This window comes from Microplitis mediator, chromosome 2 (assembly GCF_029852145.1).
Source record: "Microplitis mediator isolate UGA2020A chromosome 2, iyMicMedi2.1, whole genome shotgun sequence".
Lineage (NCBI taxonomy): Eukaryota > Metazoa > Arthropoda > Insecta > Hymenoptera > Braconidae > Microplitis > Microplitis mediator.
Window position 1 is genome coordinate 26,238,792 of NC_079970.1, and position 26,035 is coordinate 26,264,826.

At 31.4% G+C, this 26,035-nt stretch overlaps 4 protein-coding genes across 5 annotated transcripts; all 4 read right to left on the reverse strand.

The window, feature by feature from the left end:
• Nucleotides 1-851: 851 nt before the first annotated feature.
• Nucleotides 852-3,503, reverse strand: LOC130663921 (uncharacterized). The gene is made up of 6 exons (XM_057463491.1): nt 3,367-3,503; nt 2,687-3,307; nt 2,352-2,611; nt 1,540-1,608; nt 1,191-1,280; nt 852-941 (listed from the first exon to the last, which is right to left on the reverse strand). The coding sequence occupies exons 1-6, from the start codon at nt 3,434-3,436 to the stop codon at nt 882-884; spliced, it is 1,170 nt and encodes a 389-aa protein (XP_057319474.1). The 5' UTR covers nt 3,437-3,503; the 3' UTR covers nt 852-881.
• Nucleotides 3,504-4,150: 647 nt separating this feature from the next.
• Nucleotides 4,151-6,139, reverse strand: LOC130663922 (pro-resilin-like). Its single transcript, XM_057463492.1, has 3 exons — nt 5,689-6,139; nt 4,778-4,906; nt 4,151-4,537 (listed from the first exon to the last, which is right to left on the reverse strand). The coding sequence occupies exons 1-3, from the start codon at nt 5,698-5,700 to the stop codon at nt 4,289-4,291; spliced, it is 390 nt and encodes a 129-aa protein (XP_057319475.1). The 5' UTR covers nt 5,701-6,139; the 3' UTR covers nt 4,151-4,288.
• A 114-nt stretch (nt 6,140-6,253) lies between these two features.
• Nucleotides 6,254-9,863, reverse strand: LOC130662940 (pro-resilin). Its single transcript, XM_057461925.1, has 5 exons — nt 9,586-9,863; nt 9,258-9,459; nt 8,139-9,175; nt 7,303-8,062; nt 6,254-7,015 (listed from the first exon to the last, which is right to left on the reverse strand). Exons 1-5 carry the CDS (start codon nt 9,592-9,594, stop codon nt 6,786-6,788), a joined length of 2,238 nt encoding a protein of 745 aa, XP_057317908.1. The 5' UTR covers nt 9,595-9,863; the 3' UTR covers nt 6,254-6,785.
• Nucleotides 9,864-17,561: 7,698 nt separating this feature from the next.
• LOC130663534 (basic proline-rich protein-like) lies at nt 17,562-25,157 on the reverse strand. Of its 2 annotated transcripts, none has more exons than XM_057462799.1 (4): nt 24,871-25,157; nt 21,569-21,979; nt 20,717-20,996; nt 17,562-19,837 (listed from the first exon to the last, which is right to left on the reverse strand). In XM_057462799.1, exons 1-3 carry the CDS (start codon nt 24,883-24,885, stop codon nt 20,733-20,735), a joined length of 690 nt encoding a protein of 229 aa, XP_057318782.1. In that variant the 5' UTR covers nt 24,886-25,157; the 3' UTR covers nt 17,562-19,837; nt 20,717-20,732. The 2 variants fall into 2 exon arrangements, with proteins under 2 accessions (XP_057318782.1, XP_057318781.1); XM_057462798.1 differs by lacking the exon at nt 24,871-25,157 and adding an exon at nt 24,239-24,311.
• Nucleotides 25,158-26,035: the final 878 nt, after the last annotated feature.

A 26,035-nucleotide genomic window follows, 5' to 3' on the forward strand; every position in this document is an offset into this window, starting at 1 on the left:
TGACTTGCCGCAGTCGCTTGTCCTCTCTCGAGTTTTCGTATGTGTTCATGTATATATATACTTATCCAATATATTTTGGTGAAAAAAGTTTAAGGTAAATCCTTATAGTCATAAAATAAAAAGGTAAAAAATAATTATGCAAGTGTATCACACACACTCGGAAATTTTACCGGTTTTATTTATTTTTTTGACAAAAGTAACTGATATATAAGGGAAATTAGAGAGGCTGTTGCGTGCTACGAGAACGTTATTTCTGTTGAAAATGCGTAAGGAAGAAGGCGCAAATTGTGCTTTTTAAAGAATAAAAGAACAACAAGGACAAAAAGGAAGAGATAAAAAAGAAGAAGAGGGTCACGAGGTTCCCTGAACCGGATAAATATCCAGCACGTATTAAATTGTTTTAGTAGAGTGTGTTAAATTATATTCAGAGATCTAAATTTATCTTTTTGGGTAATGGTAAAATAAATTTGGTAAAGAAGAGCTTTAACAACAGCCGATTACACAATATTATAGCATATATATGTTAATGTTAATGTTAATGTAATGTAATGTCATGTAATCTAGTGTAGTATTAATATGTAATGTAAGGCATTTATCAAACAATAGTGCTTGAATGGTGATCCAACATCCAACCAGTGAGTTTAGTTGTCATCCCGTTGTGTTCTATTGAGAGAATAAATTAATGTGTGTATGTGACTAGACGAAAACTTTTGTCCGCCTATGCGAGAAAGGATCGTCAACAGTAACAACATCATCAACATTAACATCAACAACTACAACTACAACTACAACATTTAACAACAAGAGACAAATTGTATTGCGTTGATTCTCTCTCATCGGCTGTGTACCTCTTTCTTTTTCTTTTTTTTATCTCTGTATTCTCATTTGGTGTTGGTGAATTGCGACAGGAAGAAGACGTAGGCTGTCTGACTGAGGACGATCTACAAATATTTTAAATAACATTAATAATACAATATCGTCATATAATAATAATAATAATAATAACATATTAATTGAGTTCTATATTTAATATTACATTTTATTTGATATGTAATCATCGATCAATATGATTAATCGGAATTTTCGTTGAAATAGATGTTTGAAAATATTCAATTACATAATAATAGTTATTATTATTATTACTATAATAATTTAAAAAGTATATATTATTTCTATTATTAAATCATCACCTTCCACAGGGCCGAATAATCGATGATGAATAAATTGCTCGCGGTGATTTTAATATCCACGTTTCTTACTTGCCGTGCAAATGATTCAGTCTGAAACGTGAGATACAAGATAGGGCAATAAAAAATTATTGGAATGCCATTGCAACAACCTGCTGAGTTTTCAAAATTACTATTACTAATAACACTAATAATAATAATGATAATAATTACGATGATAGAATAATAAATATGTAAAAACGATTGATGATAAATAATGATACTTGGTGAGAAACAATTGTACTCTATAACAATGTTATATAGCAATAACTGAAAAAACTTAAAAAATAGGTAATAAAATTGATGCACTAACCTCTTGCTTAAGCAAATTATTATCTGAGTCGATTCGGCATTCATGTAGCAGTTTACTGGCACGCTTTCCCTGTATGTTTCACAGACACCATTATTTTATTATATATTATATTATATATGACAAAGTGAATGTCGTGTAATTGCCCAAGTTCTGATGATGATGATGATGATGATTATGAGAATGATGATGATGATACTGTATCATCTGTATACCTGTTCATGTGTATTTTCTGATGATTTTATGAACCGAAGATGACAAAGGAGTCAAAGCTTTGACCAACCGAATAATTTCACACAATTGTCACTGCGTGCTCTATTACGTTCGTTTAGTACTTGTGTACTTTTGTACTTGTATTAGTACCTGTACTCTCTGTCTGTGTGAATAGACGCTTTATAATCTACTCACAGACAGCAGCACTCGAGGGTTAATAGATTTTGCGGTGACAGTAGAATTAAAGAGAGATAAAATTGTATGGAGCTATAGAGCTATGTCGAATGAGCAACCGTATTTGTGAGAGTACGATAAAGAGTAAAAGCGGTATTATTTTATGAGTTATCTCTAATCTAGGTTTATAGTCAATATAAACAGAAATACTAAATAATTAGTTTGAGAGATCACGCATCAAAATTCACTACTCAACTCATTTGACAATAATCTGATAGCAAACCATTATTGATTATTTAATTAATTAATTTAATACTACTTACGCTAATTGAAATAATTATACTAATTATTTTAACAATGCTGAGTATTATTATTATAATAATGATAATGAAGAGTTAATTATTAAAATTATTTATTATGTATTTTACCTCACGTTCAAATGACTGACAGGCATATATTATGTAAATTAGTTTTCCAAAATAGAAGCAAGCCCATAAAAAATCAACGATTAAATCTACAGTGTAATTTTGCTCTCCAAATGTCATGTATATTGTATTAAGATGTACTGAGATGCCGATAAAGTGAGTTATAAATGTTAAAATTAACATAAATCCATATGCTTCGTTTATAATCATCACTGTATTGCTCAAAATTTCATATATCTGACGTAAAAGCTTTAGTTTTAATCCTGTGATATAAAATTAATAATAATAATATTATTTATGATTTAATATTATATAAGTATTATTGTTATTACTATTACCATTATGCATTTCTTGTGAAATAACATCAGTATTATTGTTATTAGTTATTTCTTTGTCGATATTTCTCAATTTATAAATTAAATCATTAATAATTTGATGTCTTCTACAACAGTCTGATATTATTATAACAAAAGTAACTATTGCGGCACTGTTAACTATTTGAGGAAATTGATTTCCAAACCACATTAAATTAAACATCGTAAAATTACTTGATGCATTTTTAAAGCTAAAATATTCCGTCAATCCTATTAAAATAGTAAACATAATAATTCCAACCACTTGAATTATATTCTCTCTCATGTATTTTTCATAATTTAATTTTGTGTTTAATAACTTGAGCTTTCTGTCAATTTCATTAAGACTTGAGTATACATTCTTTGTCGCAAGCTCATATTTTAATACACTCGTTATTATCATAAGAGTTAATACTATCACATTTATATAATATTTAACTCTGTGTATCCTTACGTATATTTCTAATGATATCATATTTAAGTAGTCGTATACTTTATTTACCTCCTCATTTACAAAATATATCTGCGTGTAGTATAATATTAATATTATAATAACGTATATGTATCCAAATAATTTTATTTTACATAATTCAATTGGACGAAGTCCTGTAAATTAAAACGATTATGATACATTTAATATATAATTATAAATAAAAATAAAGTACCGAGGACCGCGGTCACACAAAGAGATGACCAATTCTCTTTAATTAAATCTTGTGGTTTACGAGAAGTCATACTCTATATGGCTTATGTTATTTTAAAAGTAACTCGACTCGTTTAATATACTTCCTGTCGACTAAATTGTTACAGTATACATTCATCTATTCATATAGATATAGATATATTTATAATAGTATCGCGTGAGTGTATAGCTGACACTCGTGCGATTCTCCAGTGATATAATTAATAATTCAAATATACACAGCTGGGAAATGTCAACAGTAGCTCTAATGGGTTTTGCACTGATCACGAAAGCCCGAGGGGTAAAGGTGGATATCCAGGGTTAATTGTGGTCGATGATCGATCCTAAAGAAAATTTCATTATATATTTATTTTTTTTTTTTATATATTATCATTAGGTTTAGTGATCAATGTTCGTCAATGCTGGTAATTATTTTCTAATATATTTACTTTTTGTTAAATTATTATTGGAAATGAATAAATTATCACTATTATTTTATAATATTATATTCAATAAATTTAAAAAAAATTATGTATATTGTGAATTTAAATTTTTATTTTACCCCAAGGGTATGTTTTATATTTTTTAAAATTTTCCACAGAGACGGAATAAAATTTAAAATGAATAAAAACTGTCGATTATACAATAATATAAATATTTAAGTATTGCATTTATAATAAAAAATAAAAGAGAATGAGGTAATAAAATTAAACGATTAAATTTTTTAGATGATTTAGAAAATCATTTATTGGATTATCAGTCATCATTATATTTTATAGTTAATATTATTATTTTTTATTACGACATTTTATAAGACAATAAATAGCCAAGTAGCAGAAGAGACGAGGATTTATCGTGATAATTTAACGAATTGGAAAAGGATTATCTTATATGGCATGATTGTATCAATATTTGTAGCCCTCATCATTTCCAGAGGGTCCAGATGCTGGATATGTCGCCGTTCCTTCATACCGAATCACCGGTCGATATCCACCCGCGTCTGCAACATATTCAACAAATTGTGTTCTACCGTCTGGAAGTAAAACATGATAACTTCCTTTCGCCTCTTCGTCTTTTCGCATTTCGCGGTGTCCAAAATCAACACCAAGTCCTGCGTCTTGAACTTCATATGAATACTCATAATTTGCTGGATCCTAAAAATATATTTAAAATTATTTTCTCTATTTAATTAACCAGCCAACATTTACTTAAATAATTTCATAATTTAAGGATTATTATTTTTTTTTATGCTTTCATGTTTCTATTGTTTTATAAAATATTCTGTGTGAAAATTAAATTTTCATCATCAGACATAATTACACCAATTGTAGTTTAACCATTATGAAACAAGAGTGTTAATTTAATGATAATAATAGAATTTAAATAATAAATACCCCAGCCCAATCATCAGGATGTCCAGTACCGCCGCCAGTTGGCCGTCCACCACTTGGTGGTAGATAAGAGGGCCCTTGTGGTACACCAAAAATAATCGGTACCAACATCGTACCAACGACAATTAGGGCCTATAACACAATAGTGTCAATTATATAGATTTATGCATGATAAACGATTACACTAATATTACTGATGGTTTCCCGCCAAACCTATATGTAAATTAAAACAATTCATGCTCATGTTGGAATAAATTTATTGTTGTTTAATTATTGACCACTCGCGCATACTTAATTATCAGGTTTAAATTGAAACTGTTAAAGCTGATTGACAAGTGTGACAGTAGTTGCTGCTACCCGCAGTGAACACGTACAAATCTATTATTCCATAAAATTTGTAACATTCCATATATATATATATATATATATATATATATATATATATATATATATATATATATATATATATATATATATATATATATATATATATATATATATATATGGAATGTTACAATATATATATATATATATATATATATATGTATTTATTTGTTCAAAACTTTTATTTTAATTAATTAATTAAATTATTATTGATCACAAAGTCTTTTAGGTATTTTATAATTTTAATTTAACTTTTAATCATTTTAATTTATATCGAGAGATTCAACTCACGGTGCTCTATAGAGTCCGGAAATTTAATTAATGCGTACTCTTTAAATGTAGTTGTAATTATGCTTTGAAATAGATCAAAGTCGACGGTAACTTTGATGATGAATAGACCATTTTCCTTTTGACTAATAGTTTTATATATATATATTCTACATCTATATCGTATATCGTATATATGTAGTGTGTATAGGTTTATATTCATATATATGTGTATGACTGATATTTAAAATGTATATACTCACCTTTGAAATCATGAGCAGTTTGACACGACCCTTTGGTTTTCACAAAACTAAGATAAGCGAACGGCTCTGCAGAAGTCTTTATACTCGATTCCCGGTTGCTCGTGCAATCCAAAGATTATTTAAATACAGTCATTAGCCATCTGGCTGTGGACATAATCTAAATGTATAACCGTTAATAAAATATAATAAAGAAACCGCAGATTTGCGCTACAACATTTGTCGCTGCTAAACTCCCAAGAATTTTTGGATTTATTCCTCTACATTGCATTCACTTTATTATTATTATTATTATTATTAAAATTATTTTTTTTTTCAATATTTTTATTATAATTTTATAATAATTAATATTAAACTTTATTTTACTCTTAATTAATTCAGAAGAAACTTTAAAAAATGTATGATTTTAAAAAATTACGAAATTGATGATAAAAAATAATAAATTTATCACTGTCGAATTAATAATCTTTGCCGGTAGTCTACTATTTTTATGGAAGGAATTCAATGAATGGTAAAAATAAATAGACAAGTTAATATTTATTGTAATAATAATACTTTATTGCGAGAGTATTATGTTTTTTTTTAGTATATATAATATACGCGACTATAATTCGTTTTCTATTAAATAATACACTTAAAAGATATATAAAATAGGATATAAAAATACTGAGTATTATAACAAGGTATTACACCAAGCGGAAACGATTTATCTAGGGATTGTCAAGTATCTGCTTGTTTATTTGCAGATTATATTTAAATATCATGGATCTCAATTCGTTCAACAGTCACTGTAAAAATATCTTCAATTTACAAATTACCACTGTTCTACATTACAAACGATAAAATAATAATAATTGTCATTATAGAAAAAAAAAAAAAATAATAATTTTAGTCAAAAACAGAGCAAGTTAATTGGCTAAGAAAAAAAATAAAAATAAAAGAGATGTTGAACTTATCGAAGATCTGGAAACTCAACTCCACAAAGTTACCTTGAGAAAACGAGTAGTTTAAGTCTAGATTACATGCGGAGATCGGATATCGTGTCCCATTTTATCTCACCATTTCAGAAGTACACTTTGAGTATCAAATTATCAGGAAGATCAATATTGATATCCACCATTTGCTGCGGCATCTCCACCACTCCCCGAGGGGTAGCCCCCACCTCCACCGCCACCTCCGCCTCCGCCTCCACTTGCAAATCCTCTACCACTACTGCCATTACTACCGTTGCCGCTGGGTCTACCAGAAGGATAGCCTTCATTTCCACTTCCACCGGATGATCCTACAGGACCACCACCACCACCACCATTAGGACGGTTTGATGGATATCCTGTAAAACATTATTTATTCGTAAAAATTATTATTTTAGTATTGCTAAATGACTACCCTGACTTTGTTGTACAGATTTTATAAATCAGGATAATCAGACATGTATTGGATAACGTACAGTGCGTAACAGGTGGACTAGATTATTGTCCGTAAAGCACAATGTCTTGACCACTTTGACTCGTGCTATAATCACTGCCCTTGACGAATAATTCCTAGCTTAGTCCACTTGTTACGCAAACTATTATTATTATATAAAATTTCATACAAATTTATCTAATAATAACTCACCGCTTTCGTTGTTACCTCCAGGGCCACCAGAAGGATACCCACCTCCACCGTTTCTATTATTACCATTATCACCAAAACTATTTGGACTACCGGATGGGTAACCATTGTTTCCATCATTTCTATTTGGTCCACCAGAAGGATATCCTCCATTTCCACCTCCGTTATTCCCATTTGGTCCACCTGACGGATAACCACCATCATTTCCTGTTTGTCTACCTCCACTGTTGCCTCCTGGTCCACCTGATGGATAACCTCCACTGTTGCCTCCCGGTCCACCTGATGGGTAACCTCCACTGTTGCCTCCTGGCCCACCTGATGGATAACCTCCACTATTGCCTCCTGGCCCACCTGATGGATAACCTCCATTATTGCCTCCTGGCCCACCTGATGGGTAACCACCATCATTTCCTCCTTGTCCTCCAGAAGGATAACCTCCATTGTTTCCACCTGGCCCACCAGAAGGATAACCTCCATTGTTACCTCCTGGTCCACTCGGACCGCCAGAGGGATATCCATTATTACTACCAGCTCCACCAGCGCCATTTGCGCCAGCATCGGTATTGGCTTCACCTTCATATCTTATTTGTGGTTTGAAACCATCTTGATCAGCTTCATATTCAACAATTTGTTTTCTCCCATCTGGTAAGAGCACGTTAAACATACCTTGTGCTCGATCACCATCTCGGCTTTCTGTCTGACCAAAATCAACTCCTGATTGAGGATCTTTAACTTCGTATGTAAAATCATATTTAGCTGGTTCCTAAAACAGAAATATGTACAATCAATATAAGTTAAATTTATATACATTAAATAATTTTTATAAAAAATATTTATACATTGCTTTCTTCATCATTAGATCCACCGTTACCGTTGCCATTTCCAGTGCCATAACCCCCACCATTTTGTCCTCCAGATCCTGTTTGAACACCAGAAGCAGGAGGGGCGTAACTATCAGACACACCACCCCCTGGAGATCCATATGAATCGGATGGACGACCACTTCCTCCCCCTTGACCACCTTGACCACCTTGTCCACCAAAACCGTTACCTCCCTGAGCACCTGGCGGCCCATAATTACTTGAGGGCCTTCCTCCTGAATTTCCTTGATTTCCAAAACCACCACCATTTTGTCCTCCCTGACCACCTTGTCCTCCAAAACCGTTACCTCCCTGAGCACCCGGTGGTCCATAATTACTTGACGGTCTTCCCCCTGAACCCCCTTGATTTCCAAAGCCACCACTACCACCACCATTTTGTCCTCCTTGACTTCCTTGTCCACCAAAACCATTCCCTCCTTGAGCACCTGGAGGTCCATAATTACTTGAAGGTCTTCCCCCTGAACCACCCTGATTTCCAAAACCACCACCATTTTGTCCTCCTTGGCCGCCTTGTCCCCCGAAACCATTCCCTCCCTGAGCACCTGGAGGCCCATAATTACTTGAAGGTCTTCCTCCCGAACTACCCTGATTTCCAAAACCACCACCATTTTGCCCTCCTTGACTTCCTTGTCCACCGAAACCATTACCTCCTTGAGAAGCTCCTGGAGGTCCATAATTACTCGAAGGTCTTCCACCTGAACCCCCCTGATTGCCAAAACCATTACCATTTTGTCTCCCTTGACCGCCTTGTCCCCCGAAACCATTCCCTCCCTGAGCACCTGGAGGTCCATAATTACTTGAAGGTCTTCCCCCTGAACTGCCCTGATTTCCAAAACCATTACCATTTTGTCCTCCCTGACCACCTTGTCCTCCAAAACCATTTCCTCCCTGAGCACCTGGTGGTCCATAATTACTTGAGGGCCTTCCTCCTGAATTTCCCTGATTTCCAAAACCACCACCACCACTATTTTGTCCTCCTTGACCACCTTGTCCACCTTAAGTATCACACAAATAAATAAATTAAAAATTTCTATAATTCGAATTTAAAAATAAATAAAATGTATAATATTTATTTACCCGGAGGACCGTAAGAGCTCGATGGTCGTCCACCAGCTCCATTGCCATCAATTGGCGGTGGTCTAAAACTGTCCAAAGGTCTGTCTCCATTGCTACTACCACCAAAACCACCACCTCGAGATCCTCCCGGTGGTAAATACGAATTTACGGGTGGTTCTGGTTTCGCCAATATCGCGGTCAGCACTGACGCTAACAGTATTAACTGAAAAGTTGTTTGCAGTTTTAAATTAAATCCATGAAAAATAAAAAATAAATAAAATAGAAAAAACTAAATTCATTTAGTAGACGCGTAAATGAAATAAAATGTATGTTAAATTGCGCCACTCACCTTAAACATGATGATGTATTATTAAATAAAAGTATGGCAAGTGTGAAAAAAAAACTTAAATCACAATAGTGTTGATGTTTCCCCAACAAGGGGAAATATGTGTGTCTGAGAAATTTTCGTAAGTGACCAAGTTGTGTGTGGTCTTATTTCACAGCAGCTCCTGCTGTCTCTTGTTACCGTCTTCTGTTGCTCTTCGTAGTTTGCAATTTATAATAAGTAACAAAGTTATAATAATAATATTAATAATGGTACTAACAACAAAACAACTAACCCACCACCTGAGAGTGGTGTCGTGGGAATGACAAACTCGTCGGCTCTAATCCGCTTTATATATCCCCGAAGACGATCCGTGATTCAGAATCATGGATTAAATGGATGGCAGGCAGGAGGGCAAGTAAGCAGCACTAGTACAAGCGGGAGCAGGAGCAGGAGCAATCGGCAAAAGCAGTAAATACAGCAACATGGTTAAGATTTACTGTTGAAGATCGACATAGTCGCGTAATGCCACTAACATTGGGATCCTATCGGTGGGTGACGGTGACGGTTACAGTGACGGTGACGGTATCGGTGACGGTGTCGGTAGCGGTGGCGGATCTCAATTCAATATATATTTACTAACTCTGCATTATGTATTAGTGGTAGTATTATAGATATAGATATAGTGGGGTCATACACAATCTTTTACAACACATGGAAAACGGATCTTTGGTGGCATCCTCATCTATCTCCTACATACACCAGAGACCCGATAACGATACTTGTATATTACATACCCCTACCCCTTAACTTACACGTTTGTCGTTGGCTCTTGCTCCGATTTTACCTCCGGATTTATTTTTACACTCTCTAATACATGAGAATAATCATTGCAAAATAACAGAGATCCGTTACACTCAATTTATTGAGCCATTCTATATAGCTATATAGCCTTTTATTCTTATATTCTCCTCCCCCATCTGCTGTTCATTTTTTATTTTTAACAAAATATATATATATCAATAGATTCAATATTTTTTTGATACGCAATACACACATTAAATATCTCATTGCGATAAATTTCTCAATGTCACATACTATTTACTTAACCACATTAATGTCTTGACAATGTAATTTAAATAAAAGTTTATAATTGTCGAATGAGAAGACTTTTACTCTCGCGAAGTAATGTGCATACTTAACGTAAGATTATAGAAAAGGAGATGCAATAAGGTAAAAAAAAAAAAAAAAAAAGATAAAAAAGAATCAAGTACGCGAGTTACAAAAAAGTTATTGTCCTAGATTGCATGATCTAGATTGCCATAAGAAAAATTTAAAGAAGATGAAATAAAAAAGGATTATATTGCAAGAATAATATTTTTCGTTTGTGATGCAAATAAGATTGGTTGGTTGTTATTATCCTTATATAAAATGTGGATAAACGTGTATATGAGATACGTTTTTACCCATATATATATAATATAGATACAAGAACAAAGTAAGCAAGCAACTTTCGTCATAGGATTATTTAAGAATAGCGCACGGCGCGGGTGACAAGAACGTCCTCATCTCTCCCCATACTACCAGCGTATTACTATACAGCCATTGGAATCATCTTAACGACAGTTGAATACGAAGGTGTTCATACATATATATATATATACATACATTTACACATAAAAATAGATATAGGTATTAGACTGTTTCAAATTATGCGACTATTTTTTTTTTTTTTAAGAACTTTGAAAAATCGAAAGGGTATGTTAAAATATGTTGACAGTTAAGATATGACCTCTTAATATTGATATTTAGAGGTGGCTGTTTATAATTTTCGGTTTTTTATTTAGTAACATGGTAAAAAATACATAACTTCCGAAGAAATCAAGATACGGAAAATTTCTTTCCAAACATTTTGTAGCAAATTTACCAATCTACAAAAAAGGTCTTTTATGATTTTTGCATAAATTCAACCATTCACAAGATAACCGACGTCAAAGTTTGATACAATTCGAAGAACTTGTTTTTGCTCGTTCTGAATTTTATACCATGTCGACTAATGAGAATTCAGGAATTCTTAATACAGTTTTTTGTTGGAAATTAAATGCTCTATAAAAAAAGTCTCTTATCATTTTTTGATAAATCCATCTGTTCGAAAGTTATTGGAGCATGAAGTCAAGTTAGAGTAAATTTTGAGATCTTTTTACTTTTCCGGCGAAACTATCGGACTTATCATAAAATGTCATAGGATATTTTTTGTAGACAATTTTATTTTCTAGAAATTATCATTGATAAAGTTTTTTGAAATTCTGCATTGTTTTCTAGTTATTTCTATTTTATTGCCAAGCACCGAAAAAAAAATAATTCTTATCGATTTTAAGAGCTTGGCATTAAAATGGAAATAACTAGAAAACAATGCAGAATTTCAAAAAACTTTATCAATGATAATTTCTAGAAAATAAAATTGTCTACAAAAAATATCCTATGACATTTTATGATAAGTCCGATAGTTTCGCCGGAAAAGTAAAAAGATCTCAAAATTTACTCTAACTTGACTTCATGCTCCAATAACTTTCGAACAGATGGATTTATCAAAAAATGATAAGAGACTTTTTTTATAGAGCATTTAATTTCCAACAAAAAACTGTATTAAGAATTCCTGAATTCTCATTAGTCGACATGGTATAAAATTCAGAACGAGCAAAAACAAGTTCTTCGAATTGTATCAAACTTTGACGTCGGTTATCTTGTGAATGGTTGAATTTATGCAAAAATCATAAAAGACCTTTTTTGTAGATTGGTAAATTTGCTACAAAATGTTTGGAAAGAAATTTTCCGTATCTTGATTTCTTCGGAAGTTATGTATTTTTTACCATGTTACTAAATAAAAAACCGAAAATTATAAACAGCCACCTCTAAATATCAATATTAAGAGGTCATATCTTAACTGTCAACATATTTTAACATACCCTTTCGATTTTTCAAAGTTCTTAAAAAAAAAAAAAATAGTCGCATAATTTGAAACAGTCTAATAGGTATACTTAAAAACTGTGAGATAAAATAAAAGAAAAGAGAAAAAAAATCAAACATGTTCTTCTCTTGTCTTGTATGCATCAGAAGAAGAACAAGTTTTGTGCAATCCTCTAACTCGTGAAAGATGTAGAGCTGTAACGTAAGATGCGCTCCAGGTGATGTGATGTTACATTGCATAATGAGTTTATTGAAATCTAGTCAGGCTTTCAATATCACTTATTGTGTAATTGATGTGCGTTAATTTTCAATTATTATTATTATCATCATCATCATCATCATTAATTATTGATGGTTCGCTTGGTTTTGTCTGTAATTTCATTTCAATTATTTTTCCATAAACGTATTTTATGCCTCAATACAAAAATAACTCTCAGTATAATTATTATTTAATTTTTAAACCATATACAACATTATACATTTCTCTTATGCTGATTGTTGTTAAATTAAATTATAATAAAAATATTATTTCATTTGATGACCGGGTATAAAGATGCTGGTAGTTAATTAAAATATGCTTCGGTTAATAATAATGATAATAAATTGTGGATATATAGTCAAGATGTTTATGTAAATGTATGTGTATGTGTGTATGTGTACATTAACGAGTATTTCACACGAAAGTTAGTGGAGTTGTCGTAAATGTAGTGGTAATAGTAGGAGTACTGAGAGGAGAATTTCGCTATTTCACATTGGAAAAGTGGCTGGCATGAGAGTTAGATGGTAACTGCCATTCAAACGGAAACTACCTCCTCAAGAGATGCGCTCTCGCAGGCCTTGGTTAGGCAATACACTTCACCTGATCTAATTTACCGTGGCAACATCGATCCACAGCTGTCTCTTCTTCTTTTCCTTCTTATTCGTCTTGTTCGTCTTATTCGTCCTCTTCGTCCTCTTCTTACGAAATAGTTTTGCATTTTAAACTCTATATAGATATATATTATGATGATGATACATAGAGATATAAGGTATATATAAATATATAAACGTTGATCGTAAACTAGATTGTCGGCACATTGCGTATTCCAATATCACACCATAAACATCATTTGTGGCTCTCTCGATACATCTTTTATTTAATTTTTATTATCAAGAATCCCAATGCTTGTGTGCTATTTATATTACTACTTTTATTCACTCCGCCAATATTACTTTATAATCTGTCGGAATTTATATTTTACTTTTAATGATAAATAAATTATGTAAATCGTAGATGATTCTTTAATTTACAATAATTAACTTTAGTTAAATGAGTAAATTATATGAATATTATCTTTAATAATTTGTGTTATTTAATATGTGAAGAGAAACTAATTTAATTACTTTCACCCAGCAAGACTGACAATTCTAATATAAGTTGTCTACTTCGTAAGTTTGGAATTCATTAATTTTAAAATAACTTCAAGGTATACTTTATTTTAAAAATATTATTTTTTTACACAAAAAATGGTAGTCACTAGTCAAGCGAATACTTTTAATTAGTACTTATATTAAGAATGACGTAGTGATGAGTTTAATTATAATATATTGAATGCTAAATAATACATAACTTGGTTTGACGATATCGTGGTAGAATTCACTTTTACATACTCATGATATAGACTTTAATTTTTTTTATAAAAATAGTAGAGTTTAATACAAGTATCGTCCGACATATAAATTTATTATTATAAAGCACTTAAAGGTATTTATATCTAGAATTATTTTACAATTTTAAACGAATAATATAAAGTTTTGATGAATTTTATATGCATAGAGTCGATCCATTACCACCGGTTGGACTTAAATAAAATTCGTGTTGTATAAATAAAAATAGATTGATCTAAATAGTAACAATTAAACAGAGATACTTAAAAATTTATCATTTTGATACCATTGACTTAAATTTACTCTACTTATAATAAACTATTGCAGGCAACAGACCAATCGCGATATGGATAGTAAAGAGTACACATCAGGTAAAATACAGGGTGTGTAAGAGAGATTAATAATTTTAGGACTACTGATTCAGTAGTTATTAAATAATCCTTGTACTAGTATCATCAGATCGACATTTAAACTACATATACACTGTAAAAAATCACCGGGGTAAGTCCAAACGGTGTAGGTGTTAAAATCGGCGGTGTTAAATTTCAACACCGAAAGCGGTGTGAAAATAACGGCGCCACCGGTGTAAATATTCTGTACCGGTGTTGTAAAAAAATCTCCGGTGTTAAAATAATGCCGCTGCCGGTGTAAATATTCTAGACCGGTGTTAAAATAACGCCGTCGTCGGTGTAGATATTCTTTACCGCTGTGAAAATATTTCACTTTGTAAATATTTTTACCTACTCGATCACTATACTTGTTAATAAATGATATTCTTTAATTATTTTCATAAAGAACTGATATTTTTTGTGTTTTATAATCTTTAAAGTTAATATTCCAAAGCGGACGCAGTTTATCCTGCCTTTACACCGGTATTACTCCGCTTTTACGCCAGTTACCCCGCTTTTACACCGATATTATTCCGTTTTTACACCGGTTACCCCGCTTTTACACCGATTTTACTCCGCTTTTACACCGGTTACCCCGATTAAACACCGGTATTTTTAACACCGGGCGGAGTTAAAATGAGTCCATTTTTAACACCGCTCTTTTTACAGTGTACATAAATTGTAAGTATATTTAATGTGAATTAATAAATTTTCGCGAATTAACGAATGGTTTGAATTTTTTATTGAAAACTGATAATGATTAAAATTAACCTTACCACACACGCACACACACACATATATATATATATATATATATATATATATAATAGACATAACCAATAACTTTTAACAAAATATGCCAACGCAAAGAGTGTTCGTATTAAAGGAAACGTTTGTTTTGACTCTCTATCAAAGAGACTTTTGGCAAAGCCGTTTACACTTTGAAATAACCAAAGAGCTGACGGTGTTGGGCGTTGGTGCTGGTTCTACTGCTGCAGTAGGGAAAGATACATCACTTTTTGACAGTATATATGCTATATGCTATATGTTATATGTTATATAGATTGGTATAGAGAAGCATCACGTACTAGCAGCGTGTGGTCAGTGATAGAGAAATGTTGTTGAGTTGAAAGGATGGGTATAAAGTATGTTGCATAGGTCAAGCTTTTCACGTTGAATTCTTTATTGCCTCGTCGCCTTCACAAATGGATCGCAAGAGCTCTGTATTGCTGCCACAACTTGCACCTAGTCATGCCATTTTACTTCACTAGAATTCCCTTTGATGGGGTTTACTCTCTTTGGCTACCAAAACAGCTAATCCACTATCTTTTATATTATTTTCCTTTAAAAATCCAACCAATATATACCTTATTTTCTTTTATTCCATCATTTTTTATTTTTTTATATAGATATACATCTGTCTCAATATTGTATACTACTGATTATCATCATTATCATCACTATTATTATTATTAATAAAAAAAATAAGTGTAGAATAAACCCGCATGCAGTGTAAGATAAATTGCGCACAAAACCCTGAGGGAGAATCGAAGATTGAGGAGCCCAGACTAGTAGTTGACACGCACACAGCACACAGCCAGCAAAACCTAGTTAAACTTTACTTCCGATTTGTATCGAACGTCATACATTGAAAAGTTTAAATTTGTGCATACGGGTTCTGACTTGAAGTTTGGTTGAATTTCAATACTCTCTTTGGGACTAAACTGTACGCGTTGCTCAACCAAACGTATATAACTCTCTGATTTAGTTTTATAAAAGTCAATTCCCCTATGTTCACTTCTGAATTATTTAAATTTAATACATCATGTAAAACTAACCTACTTTACACATCACAAATTCATTTACTTGTTCTATATAGATCAGATCAAAATATTATATTTATCGGTTATTTAACTTTTTTTACAGATTACAAATTCCATCATTTATTGAATTTACGTTTTTTTTTTCTTTTTTTCTTTTTCCATTTTACTTTGTATCTCTTTGGAGCTCCAGCGTATTTATCCAATATAACTTTTATAATAGTTTGGGTTTAAAAAAAAGCGGGTAAAGTTGTACATGATGTAAGTGTCACAAAAGCTTTTTTCTTTTCCGATGAATAAAAACCAGGTCTTTTTAAAAGTATTGAATATATATGTATATAATACATATAAATACATAAACATAACTCGAAAGAAACGTGAAAATGATATATGAATATTTTGAATTTTTCTCGTCGTAAAATATGTATACATATAAATAACAACAAGTATATGTATAAAATATTTTTATCTTTATTTTTATAAGGGATAGAAGGATCGATAGACGAGTGATATTCCCAAATAAATCATTACTTGATTTATTTATATATGAGCGCTATATTATATCAATCGAGTATTACACCCAGTACCTATAGATTTTTTGTCAAGTTTTATTATCGTAAATACTTATAGGTTTCGTTTTTTATACGACATTTTATTATTAGAGTATTGGTAAATTTATTTTATTGGATTCGATTTTAAATTTATTCATCTTAAAAATGATAAATTTTTATTTTGATTTGTTTTAATGTTCAATGGTAAAAATAAATTAAATTAATTTTTGAAAGTATTCTAATTATTTAAAAACTTTGCAAGGTTTTTGAGTAAACATACAAAAATAATACTTAAAAAGTTGAGCAAACTTTAAAATATTAATTTAGTCGGAGAAATTCAAATTCAGTCAGCACGTAATCAAACCGATGTAGAACGAACTTAGTGCTATTCAATTTCTGTGAGAAATGAATTTTAAAAAAAAACTAGAAGAAAGAAAACTACCAGTACTTTTAGTGATCCTTTGTTTCGAACGAAATTATTATCAAGACTTTGCATTCATATTCCGCGAACAAAGACTACCATTGAAATAATAATAATAATCTTATTATAGATAACTTTACTTACCCTAATTTTTAAATAATTAAATATTATATATATATCATTATGAAATATCATTTCTTAATGAAAATTTTTATTGTAAATATACATCCACTTTTTTTTGTTTGTTTTTTAAATATAATTCTGTTAAATCCATGGAAAAAATATTCCATCTAAAGGCTCAACGTTACAAAAATGACAACGTCATTAAATTTGATAGACAATGTCCATTCAAATATACTGTCAGGTATATGATCTTGACAAATTGATTGGATTTCAAAAAATATTTGTACAATTAATTTAATTTTTTTTTATATATTTATATAAAATTGACAACCAGGAGTATACTCTTGATCGCATGACATTTTTTTCTTTCTATATAATTTGATAAATCGAGTTTGTTCAACAAATATATAATTCATATGTTCACTTCTGTATCTGTTGTCTCGAAAGGTATATTTTTGTTTTAAAACTTAGAATTCAATACTTTTATCCTTTTGAGCATTAAATTTTTAAATTTATAATTCCGCTAAAAGCACATGAGTTAATCAATAAAAATAAATTAAAACGAGTGGTATAAATTTCACATCACTCAGTTATTTTATAATAATTGTTTTTTTTTTTACAATTATTATTTATTTTTCTTTTCCATTCTATTAATACAGATTACAGGGTGGAAATTTTTTTTTTATTGAATGATAGACGTAATCTTGTCTGAATAGATGGATCTTCAATATTATATTTGGTGATTGGATTATCTGAGTAAAAGGTTTAAGCGTGCGCGGAAATGGTATATAATCCATTTTGTCGCCCTCTAACAAAATGGATTATTTAATCTTTAGAGCTTTATCAAAAATTATTTTATTTTCAATTTCCTTTAGAAAAATTTTAACTAATTGACCAACTGCTTTCGACCACAGTCAAACAAACTACTTTTACAAACATATGATAATTATTTATTTTTTTATCATTAACAATGAATCTGCTCAAACGTCAGAAGCATTTACATTATTTTAGTCTGGGTATGATTGCCAATTTTATTATTTTGTTTTATTATAACATAACATAACATAACAGAACATGGATATTTTTTCGAGTATATTTTAATAGAATAATGTTTAAGTCTGACAGTTAAAACCTTGAAGCAATATAACAATCGCTGCTTTTGTAACATATCCATCATCATAACTTTTACATTTTCAATTAAAATGTATCAAAAATAATAAAACAAGAATAAATAGCTAAAATATATATGTATACATAGGTAACTATTGAATTATTGTGAAAGTATAATCTATAAATAATCAAAATTAAATTACGTATCTATTATTTTTTGATTCTATACATTTTTTGTGTTTGTGTAATGCAGCTATTAATACTATTGTTTTTTTTTAACATTTTGATAGTTACAAAAAAATATGAAAATTGAAAAAAAATAATCAAGTTTTTTTCTTATATGACTTTTGCTGAATCAGGATGTTTTTATTTTTGTTTTATTAAAATTATGAAATCGATTGGTACAGTTTTAACGATTTGGAGTGGAAAACATAGACGGTTTGAGAAGCGCATCGACGATGGCCTCATTTCTTACCCATCAAGTGCGTCCTAACGTCTCTCTATAAAAGAGAATTTACAATCATCTTTATCGGCTTAAAAATTCTATCAAAAAGAATTTTAAATCTTAAAAAAAGAATTTTCGCTATTAAAGCTCTACTAAATGAGTTGTTTTTTTTTTTTTACAATAGTCAAGAAAAGGTATAAATTTTTTTCAATCTTCACAAAAATAAAGCTATTAAATAACTTAACATATAATTACAATAGCGTAACATTATTAATTATTAAAATAAAATAATGATAAAAAAATGAAGAACTGTTAAAAATTATTAGCAGTGGCAGCACGATTGTTAGATTGATGAGAACAAATATAACAACAAAATGAAAACCCCTGTAATGAACAAGGAGGATTCGATCTTCCCACGGAGCAGTGAAAGTGAGTTCCTTGGAGATTAGTTCACGTGTCGACCAACACTTTGGCCTATGTTTATTTTTTTTTTTTTTATTTATTTATTTATTTATGTATCTCTTTCTCTTTTTATCTCTTGATATACTCCTCCGTAACATCCTCCACTGTGTGGCTCTTGGCTCTTGGCTCTTGGCTCAACTCCATTCGTGTGTACCACTGCTATTACGGTAGAGCCTGCTGTTCAAGGTAGCTCATTGTTCTGACGGGATTGAATCGTTGCACTGCTGAATAATGCGATATAATATACACTATTGCTTACTTGTTGTTGCTGTTGTTGTTGTTATTGTTGTTATTGTTGTTCACAAAGGTCGATCAAAGTTGGCCAACCCGCGGGTGTGTGACTGATGAGTAAAATAAAAATAATAAGAAATATTTATAGCCATAAATTTTTAAGTGATGGAACTAATTTTAATTTTTTATTTATTTAATAAAAATAACCATTTATAGAATATAATTAATAAAACGTTGGTGTGTACATTTACATACGAAAATAAAACAATAAAAAAAAAGTAAATAAAAGTAATAAATGACGAAATAAATCCATATATGTCACGTAGATCGCTCGTCTCATCAAATCGTTTTACGAGTAATTGTGTAAAATTGTTATTCTTCAGAAAAATATATGAAATATGACCAATTCGAGTTGCATCACATTATCATGATTATGATTATGATTATGATTATGATGTGCATCTCAATAATCATTGCTATACTATATTATATATTTTCTTTTGATCGTTTCGCCGATGCTCGAGAAATGCCGTAGCAATAACACACCAACAACAAATCGTGACTCGTATTAATCAACGTATGTAGGTACAAGTTTACCTTTTTCTTATATTTATTTATTTCTTTTCTTACTTTTTTTTTTTGCTATTAGAAAAATTATTATTACCTTATGTATGCATACGATTTCAATAAATTGTAGGTATATCATCGCGTGCAGTTTATTATAAATTTATAGTATTACGATAACAAACTTGTCACAGGCAATTACCGATTTGTGATAACTTAGATATTTATATTCTATAAGTTATTTATTTATTTATTTACTTATTAATAAAATAATAATAATCAGTAACTTAATTTTAATGACATTGATGTATTTTGTAATTATTAATATTTATATTAAATAGGTGCGCCGTATATTAATATCATGTCAGCATACACGTGAATAATAATAATTTTTGAAATAATAATAATAATAATAATAGTAATACCAGGTTTATATAAGTTTTAATAACCCCTGAAAGCACCAGGAGGTCGCTGAAGATCTAACCGCGGTGTTCCCTCATAAGTGACCTGTGCACTGAAACCATGTTTCCAGTCGGCTGTGTAACGAACTATTTGCGTGCGCCCATCCGGAAGTTGAACTCGGTATTCACCTTTTACAATATCTCCGTCACTAATTGCATTGTGTGAATAGTCATTACCAAATGCGTCTTCCTTGACGGCATAATTGAAATCAAATGGCATTCCTGGCTCGTGGTGATGTTCATGCTGTCGGCATTTTTTATATATATATAATTTGATTATTCATTTACAAAACAAACTTATTAATAATATATACATGTAATGATTATTGCGGTAATTTAGTTTTAAATAGACACCCGTGTGAGACTGAGTGTGTGCTATTGAGTAGTTGTACACACAATTGTCATGTGGGCAATCAATTAATTACATGAGAAGAAAACGCCTATTGTTTATTTATTTTTTTTTAATAATAATTATTTAATTGCCTTTTTGTCTTATGACTGTGGTTTCCGTTATAAAATAAGATAAAAATGTATTTTGTCGTATTCATCAATGTTAAAATTCGATATTTTTTTTAATTATAAGTGTATTATCATTAAAAACAATAGAGAATGTTTTCTAGTACAAAAAGAGAAAAAAAATTAATTATTCGAATGTTATATAATAAGTAATATTTAAATACAAGCAGCTTATTTAACATGAAAATAATAATAATAATTATTATATATAGCCAAGGGGCTATTATATGATACTTTTGTAAATATTATGAGCGTATATTTGGTAATTGACTAAACCAGCATGTACGAGAGATTACTCACCCCCGGAACAGTGTTGCCGTTATTGCCAGAGGGTTGCCCAGGGTAATCCGGAAATCCGGGAGTGGGTCGTGGCCCTGGTCCAGGATAGCCCCCAGTTGGTCTGTTTGTTGGTGTAGGAAAACCTGGTGTTGGTCGTGGACCTGGAGTAGGGTATCCACCTCCCGGTCTTCCAGGTTGTGTTGGAGGTCTTGATGGTCCGGTTGGAAAAGTTGGCGTTGGTCTTGTAGGCCCTACTGGAAAGGGAGACGTTGGTCTTGATGATGGAAATCCTGGTGTTGGTCGTGGAAATGGTACTGATGGTGTATTGTAGTTATATCCTTTTGTAGGCTCCGGTGGTAAATATGTGTTACGTCTTGTACCCGGTGGCAAATCTCCCAGGACATTAATCACCGTCAAACAGAGAACAATTATCTAGAGCAAATAATTTATTAATATTTTTAATTCTAAAGAAAGTGTTAACTTTGACTAATAGTCTTTTATTATCTGATGTCTTTTATCTGTCCCATTACTCCTTCCAGATGCTGTTGATAAACAAATAAATTACATCATACTAGTAATTAATTAGTATTTAATATATATAGTATACGTTTGAATAGATATTGACTGATGGCAAAGTGTTGTTAAAGTCAAGTGTTGATGAGTCATTGTGCTGCTAATTGTGAATAGTGAATAACAGAGAGGGATGTATATAAGCTTATATACTATAACTAATACACAAGTGGCGTGCTTCAAGGAAAAGTGACTCGTTAGTGAACGAAGGATGGTGGTAGATAACAACTACTTGCCACTGAATGTACATCATGTAACTACATAACAGCTACTCATCTTTCTCTTTCTCTCGTGAGAATAAATAATTACGCTAGGTGGTGGATAAGTGTAATTGGGTTGATTGTTGAATTTACAACAAAACTGAAACCCATACGGGACTAGTTAACAACTCTACTACTACCATCACCATCATCATCAGCACCAGCAACAACAACAACAACAACTACCACTACTGCTACTACTACTACTACTACTACAGTTGTTGGCTCCTATAGCTATTCTGGCAATTTAATTTCATGAAATACTCGTTTTGTAGCCAATATTTCTCAGTTGAACGAGCAATCAACCGAGCGAAACAACGTCATCCGATCTATATTTATCTCAACATATTCCATATTTTTGTTTGTATCTTCTATTTCCGTTTTTTTTCCCATTGCAAGCTACCTCACAGCTTTATTTTTTGTTTGCCAAGGGTTTTATTATTATTTGTTATTTTTTCAGTTTTCGTCGATATTTGCAGCGTCCAGTATATACTTTGGTAAACTGTCACGATTCACACGCATGACATGCATATTTTCATTAAACCAAAACATTTATATATATATAGATATCGTAACATATCGTCTATATATGTATATGAATGTGTCATAAAGAGCTATGAATTATTTTAGTAATAAAAACTGTCGCAACAATGCACCTCGTCTATCTTTTTACTTTACCCCTGACTATTAACGACTCACTCGTAAACTAAGCGCGTGAATTCTTTTGCTTGTGTGTACGCTAGTTATATAATATATATACATATACCTCAACACTGATGTTACCAGAGTAAATTCACTCGTTTCCGTTGAAATAACTCTCTTTATATTTTGTTTTTAGTATTTTTTTTTTTTTTCTATTTTTGGTTTCAGTCTTTTTTTTTTCTTTACAAGGGTTTTTTATTTGTTCGTTTGGACTTTGCATAAATATTATCATTTTATTACCAGAGACCTAGAAAAACGAATTAAGAGAATACGAAAACAGTAGCGAGTTCATTCTCCTTGATGGAAAAATAATTGCTCTAGTATTGTGTCAACTCTTCTTACCGCTAGTTCATTAATGCTGAAACTCAATTTATAATGTTTTTTTTTTTTTTTTTTTTATACACATTATCTATTACATCACAACTGTTATTCAAATTATATATACATATATGCTTTATGACGTCGATGGTTTATACAAATTTGATTTTAATTCATAAAGTTCATCGAGGTATTGAATAAACTATTAATTCATCTGATGAATAGGTTAATTGTAAATCCAATTCTGTCAATCAAATTAAGCTGTGGTGATCAATTAAATTTACCAGCTGAGTTAAATATCGTTACTTATATAAACTTTAATCTAATTAGGACAAAAGGTGACACGTTTATTTAAAAATTTGATCTTAATATCAAAACAGTACGTACTTGAGTTTGAAATATTTTTAAATTAAATAGGTCATAGTAAGTTTATTAATATCTACATGGAAAATTTAAGTAACCGGATCAATTGAAATTTGTGTTGTATTAATTTAATATTAAAATTAAAGCTTGGTATAAATATAACAAAATAATTAAATGTTTTGTTAACGTGAGTATCTATTGAAATAAAATACGGTTGCATGGCAATGGACTAGTAGCAGTAGCAGCAGTATTCAGGGTGGCAAAGAGATTCCAGCAGATCGAGAGCAGTGTACTGAACGTATTGCATCACCTTTCATCGAATAGTTGACTCAAGTTGTACTCTAGCCTACTTAGATGTGACCTATTCAAGTCTTTATACACAGAAGAATCTCCCCACACACAAACATACACACACACACTTACACCTCTGCTCACACACACACACACACACACAGATGGTTTCTCTCTGTGTACTCACGGTCTTCAGTACCATGGCAGGTTGAATAGAACATTCCCGGGCAATCATTTGTCGAACCTTTGATCTCTTTACAAAAAAAACGTAAAAAAATAAAAAATAAAAAATACACTTCACTTGTTGTAACGAAACGTCAAAAGGATACTTTGTTTTAATTTTATTTTGTGAATTTTTATTAAATAGCAATTTTAAAATTAATTAACTCAACGAAAGGAAGATATTTGTATAAAAAAACTTAATTTAATTTTTGAACTGCATTAGTATTATTAAAAAAATAAAACTCGTATTTTTTTAAATAAAAATAAAATAGCATTAAACAAATTAGTTGCATGCTTAAAATAATAAAAGTTTGAAGCTTGCAACTCGCTATAGTTGTATACATACAAGGTATATTGAACTGCATATTTTCCTGTCTGGCACGTAAAGGCCGTAACTACTCTAAGGATCGGTGCGGTACAACCAAGCGGCATAACCTTCAAGAATGTTGCCCGAAATCCCCGAAATATATATGACCGAAAAATTCACTGTCCGATTTAACAATAATAGTAGTGATGGAAATAATGAAATTTAAAATATGTAAAAGGTAAAATTTGAATGTAATAAGGATTTATAATTTATTAAATATTGTAGCGTACCTTAATGCGCCACATGTCGGTAATTTGAACCGATGAAGCTTGTTGAAGTATGTTGTGTCCAGGAATTAGGGATAGGGGTGATTAAGGACCAGCAGGTTTAATTATTAATTGATACACAGACACTGGAAAATGATTAACTAAATAATTTAACAGAAAATATATATGAATAATTAAATTTATCTAGTACATAATAAAACTCAAATTATTAATAAAAATAATATATTATGATAATTTGTGATGTGAGATTTATAAATTGTATTGGCGGGCCGTCGTCGGTCGCTCGAGACTCGGTACGTAACTAACTGTTAGACATACCGGTAAGTTACGTTTATATACTAGCGTAGGCCTAATAAGATGAACCATCGACGGGAGTTATTTGCAAGGGAGTTGAAAGACACGACAAGATAGCTTAAGCTGCATTTGCTGTTCCTGGTGAAGAGATCACCAGAAAAGGATAACAATAAAAAATATTTAATCTTATGTGTGTATTAGTCGTTTAGTTGTGAATAGACAACAATATTAAGTAAAAGAATAATAAGAATAAGAAGAGGAAAAATTATATGGTGGTGGTATACTGATGAATAGAGGGGCAGGTTTCCTTCCCTTGTCTTTTAAATATACACACACACACGTCGTATCTATACTGATCTGATGCTGCTATAAAACACATATCCTATCCCCGCTCTATAGCAAAGTAGCAATTCTCGATCGGTGGATTTAAGTATGAATCGGCTCGCTGGTGAGAGGGCATTGGGAGTCGGGCTTTGGGCGTCGGGTGTCAGTCTAGGGGCGGGGGAAATTGCTTGGTATGGCGTATGGTGTATGGCGTATGGCGTATGGCACGAGTCAATGTGTCGTCTGGACGTGGTTGTCGGAACTCATTTGTTTTCGTGCGTGAACACGAGTCACATCGATGAGAATAGCTCTTTTGGGATAGAATAAACCCTCGAGACTTGATCGACCGCACACACGACAAACAAACCCAAACAAACAAACAAACAAACGAATAGTAACTGTCGCCGTTGCTTTAGATATAGCTGTAGCTAAAGCTGTAACGAAACAAATGGAGAAAGCTCCGGAAGCAGTCGTACTGGTGGTGACTCTTTTCATGCGGAAACAGACATAGACAGGGCTCCAAGCAGTACACCGTGACACATTAGCTATT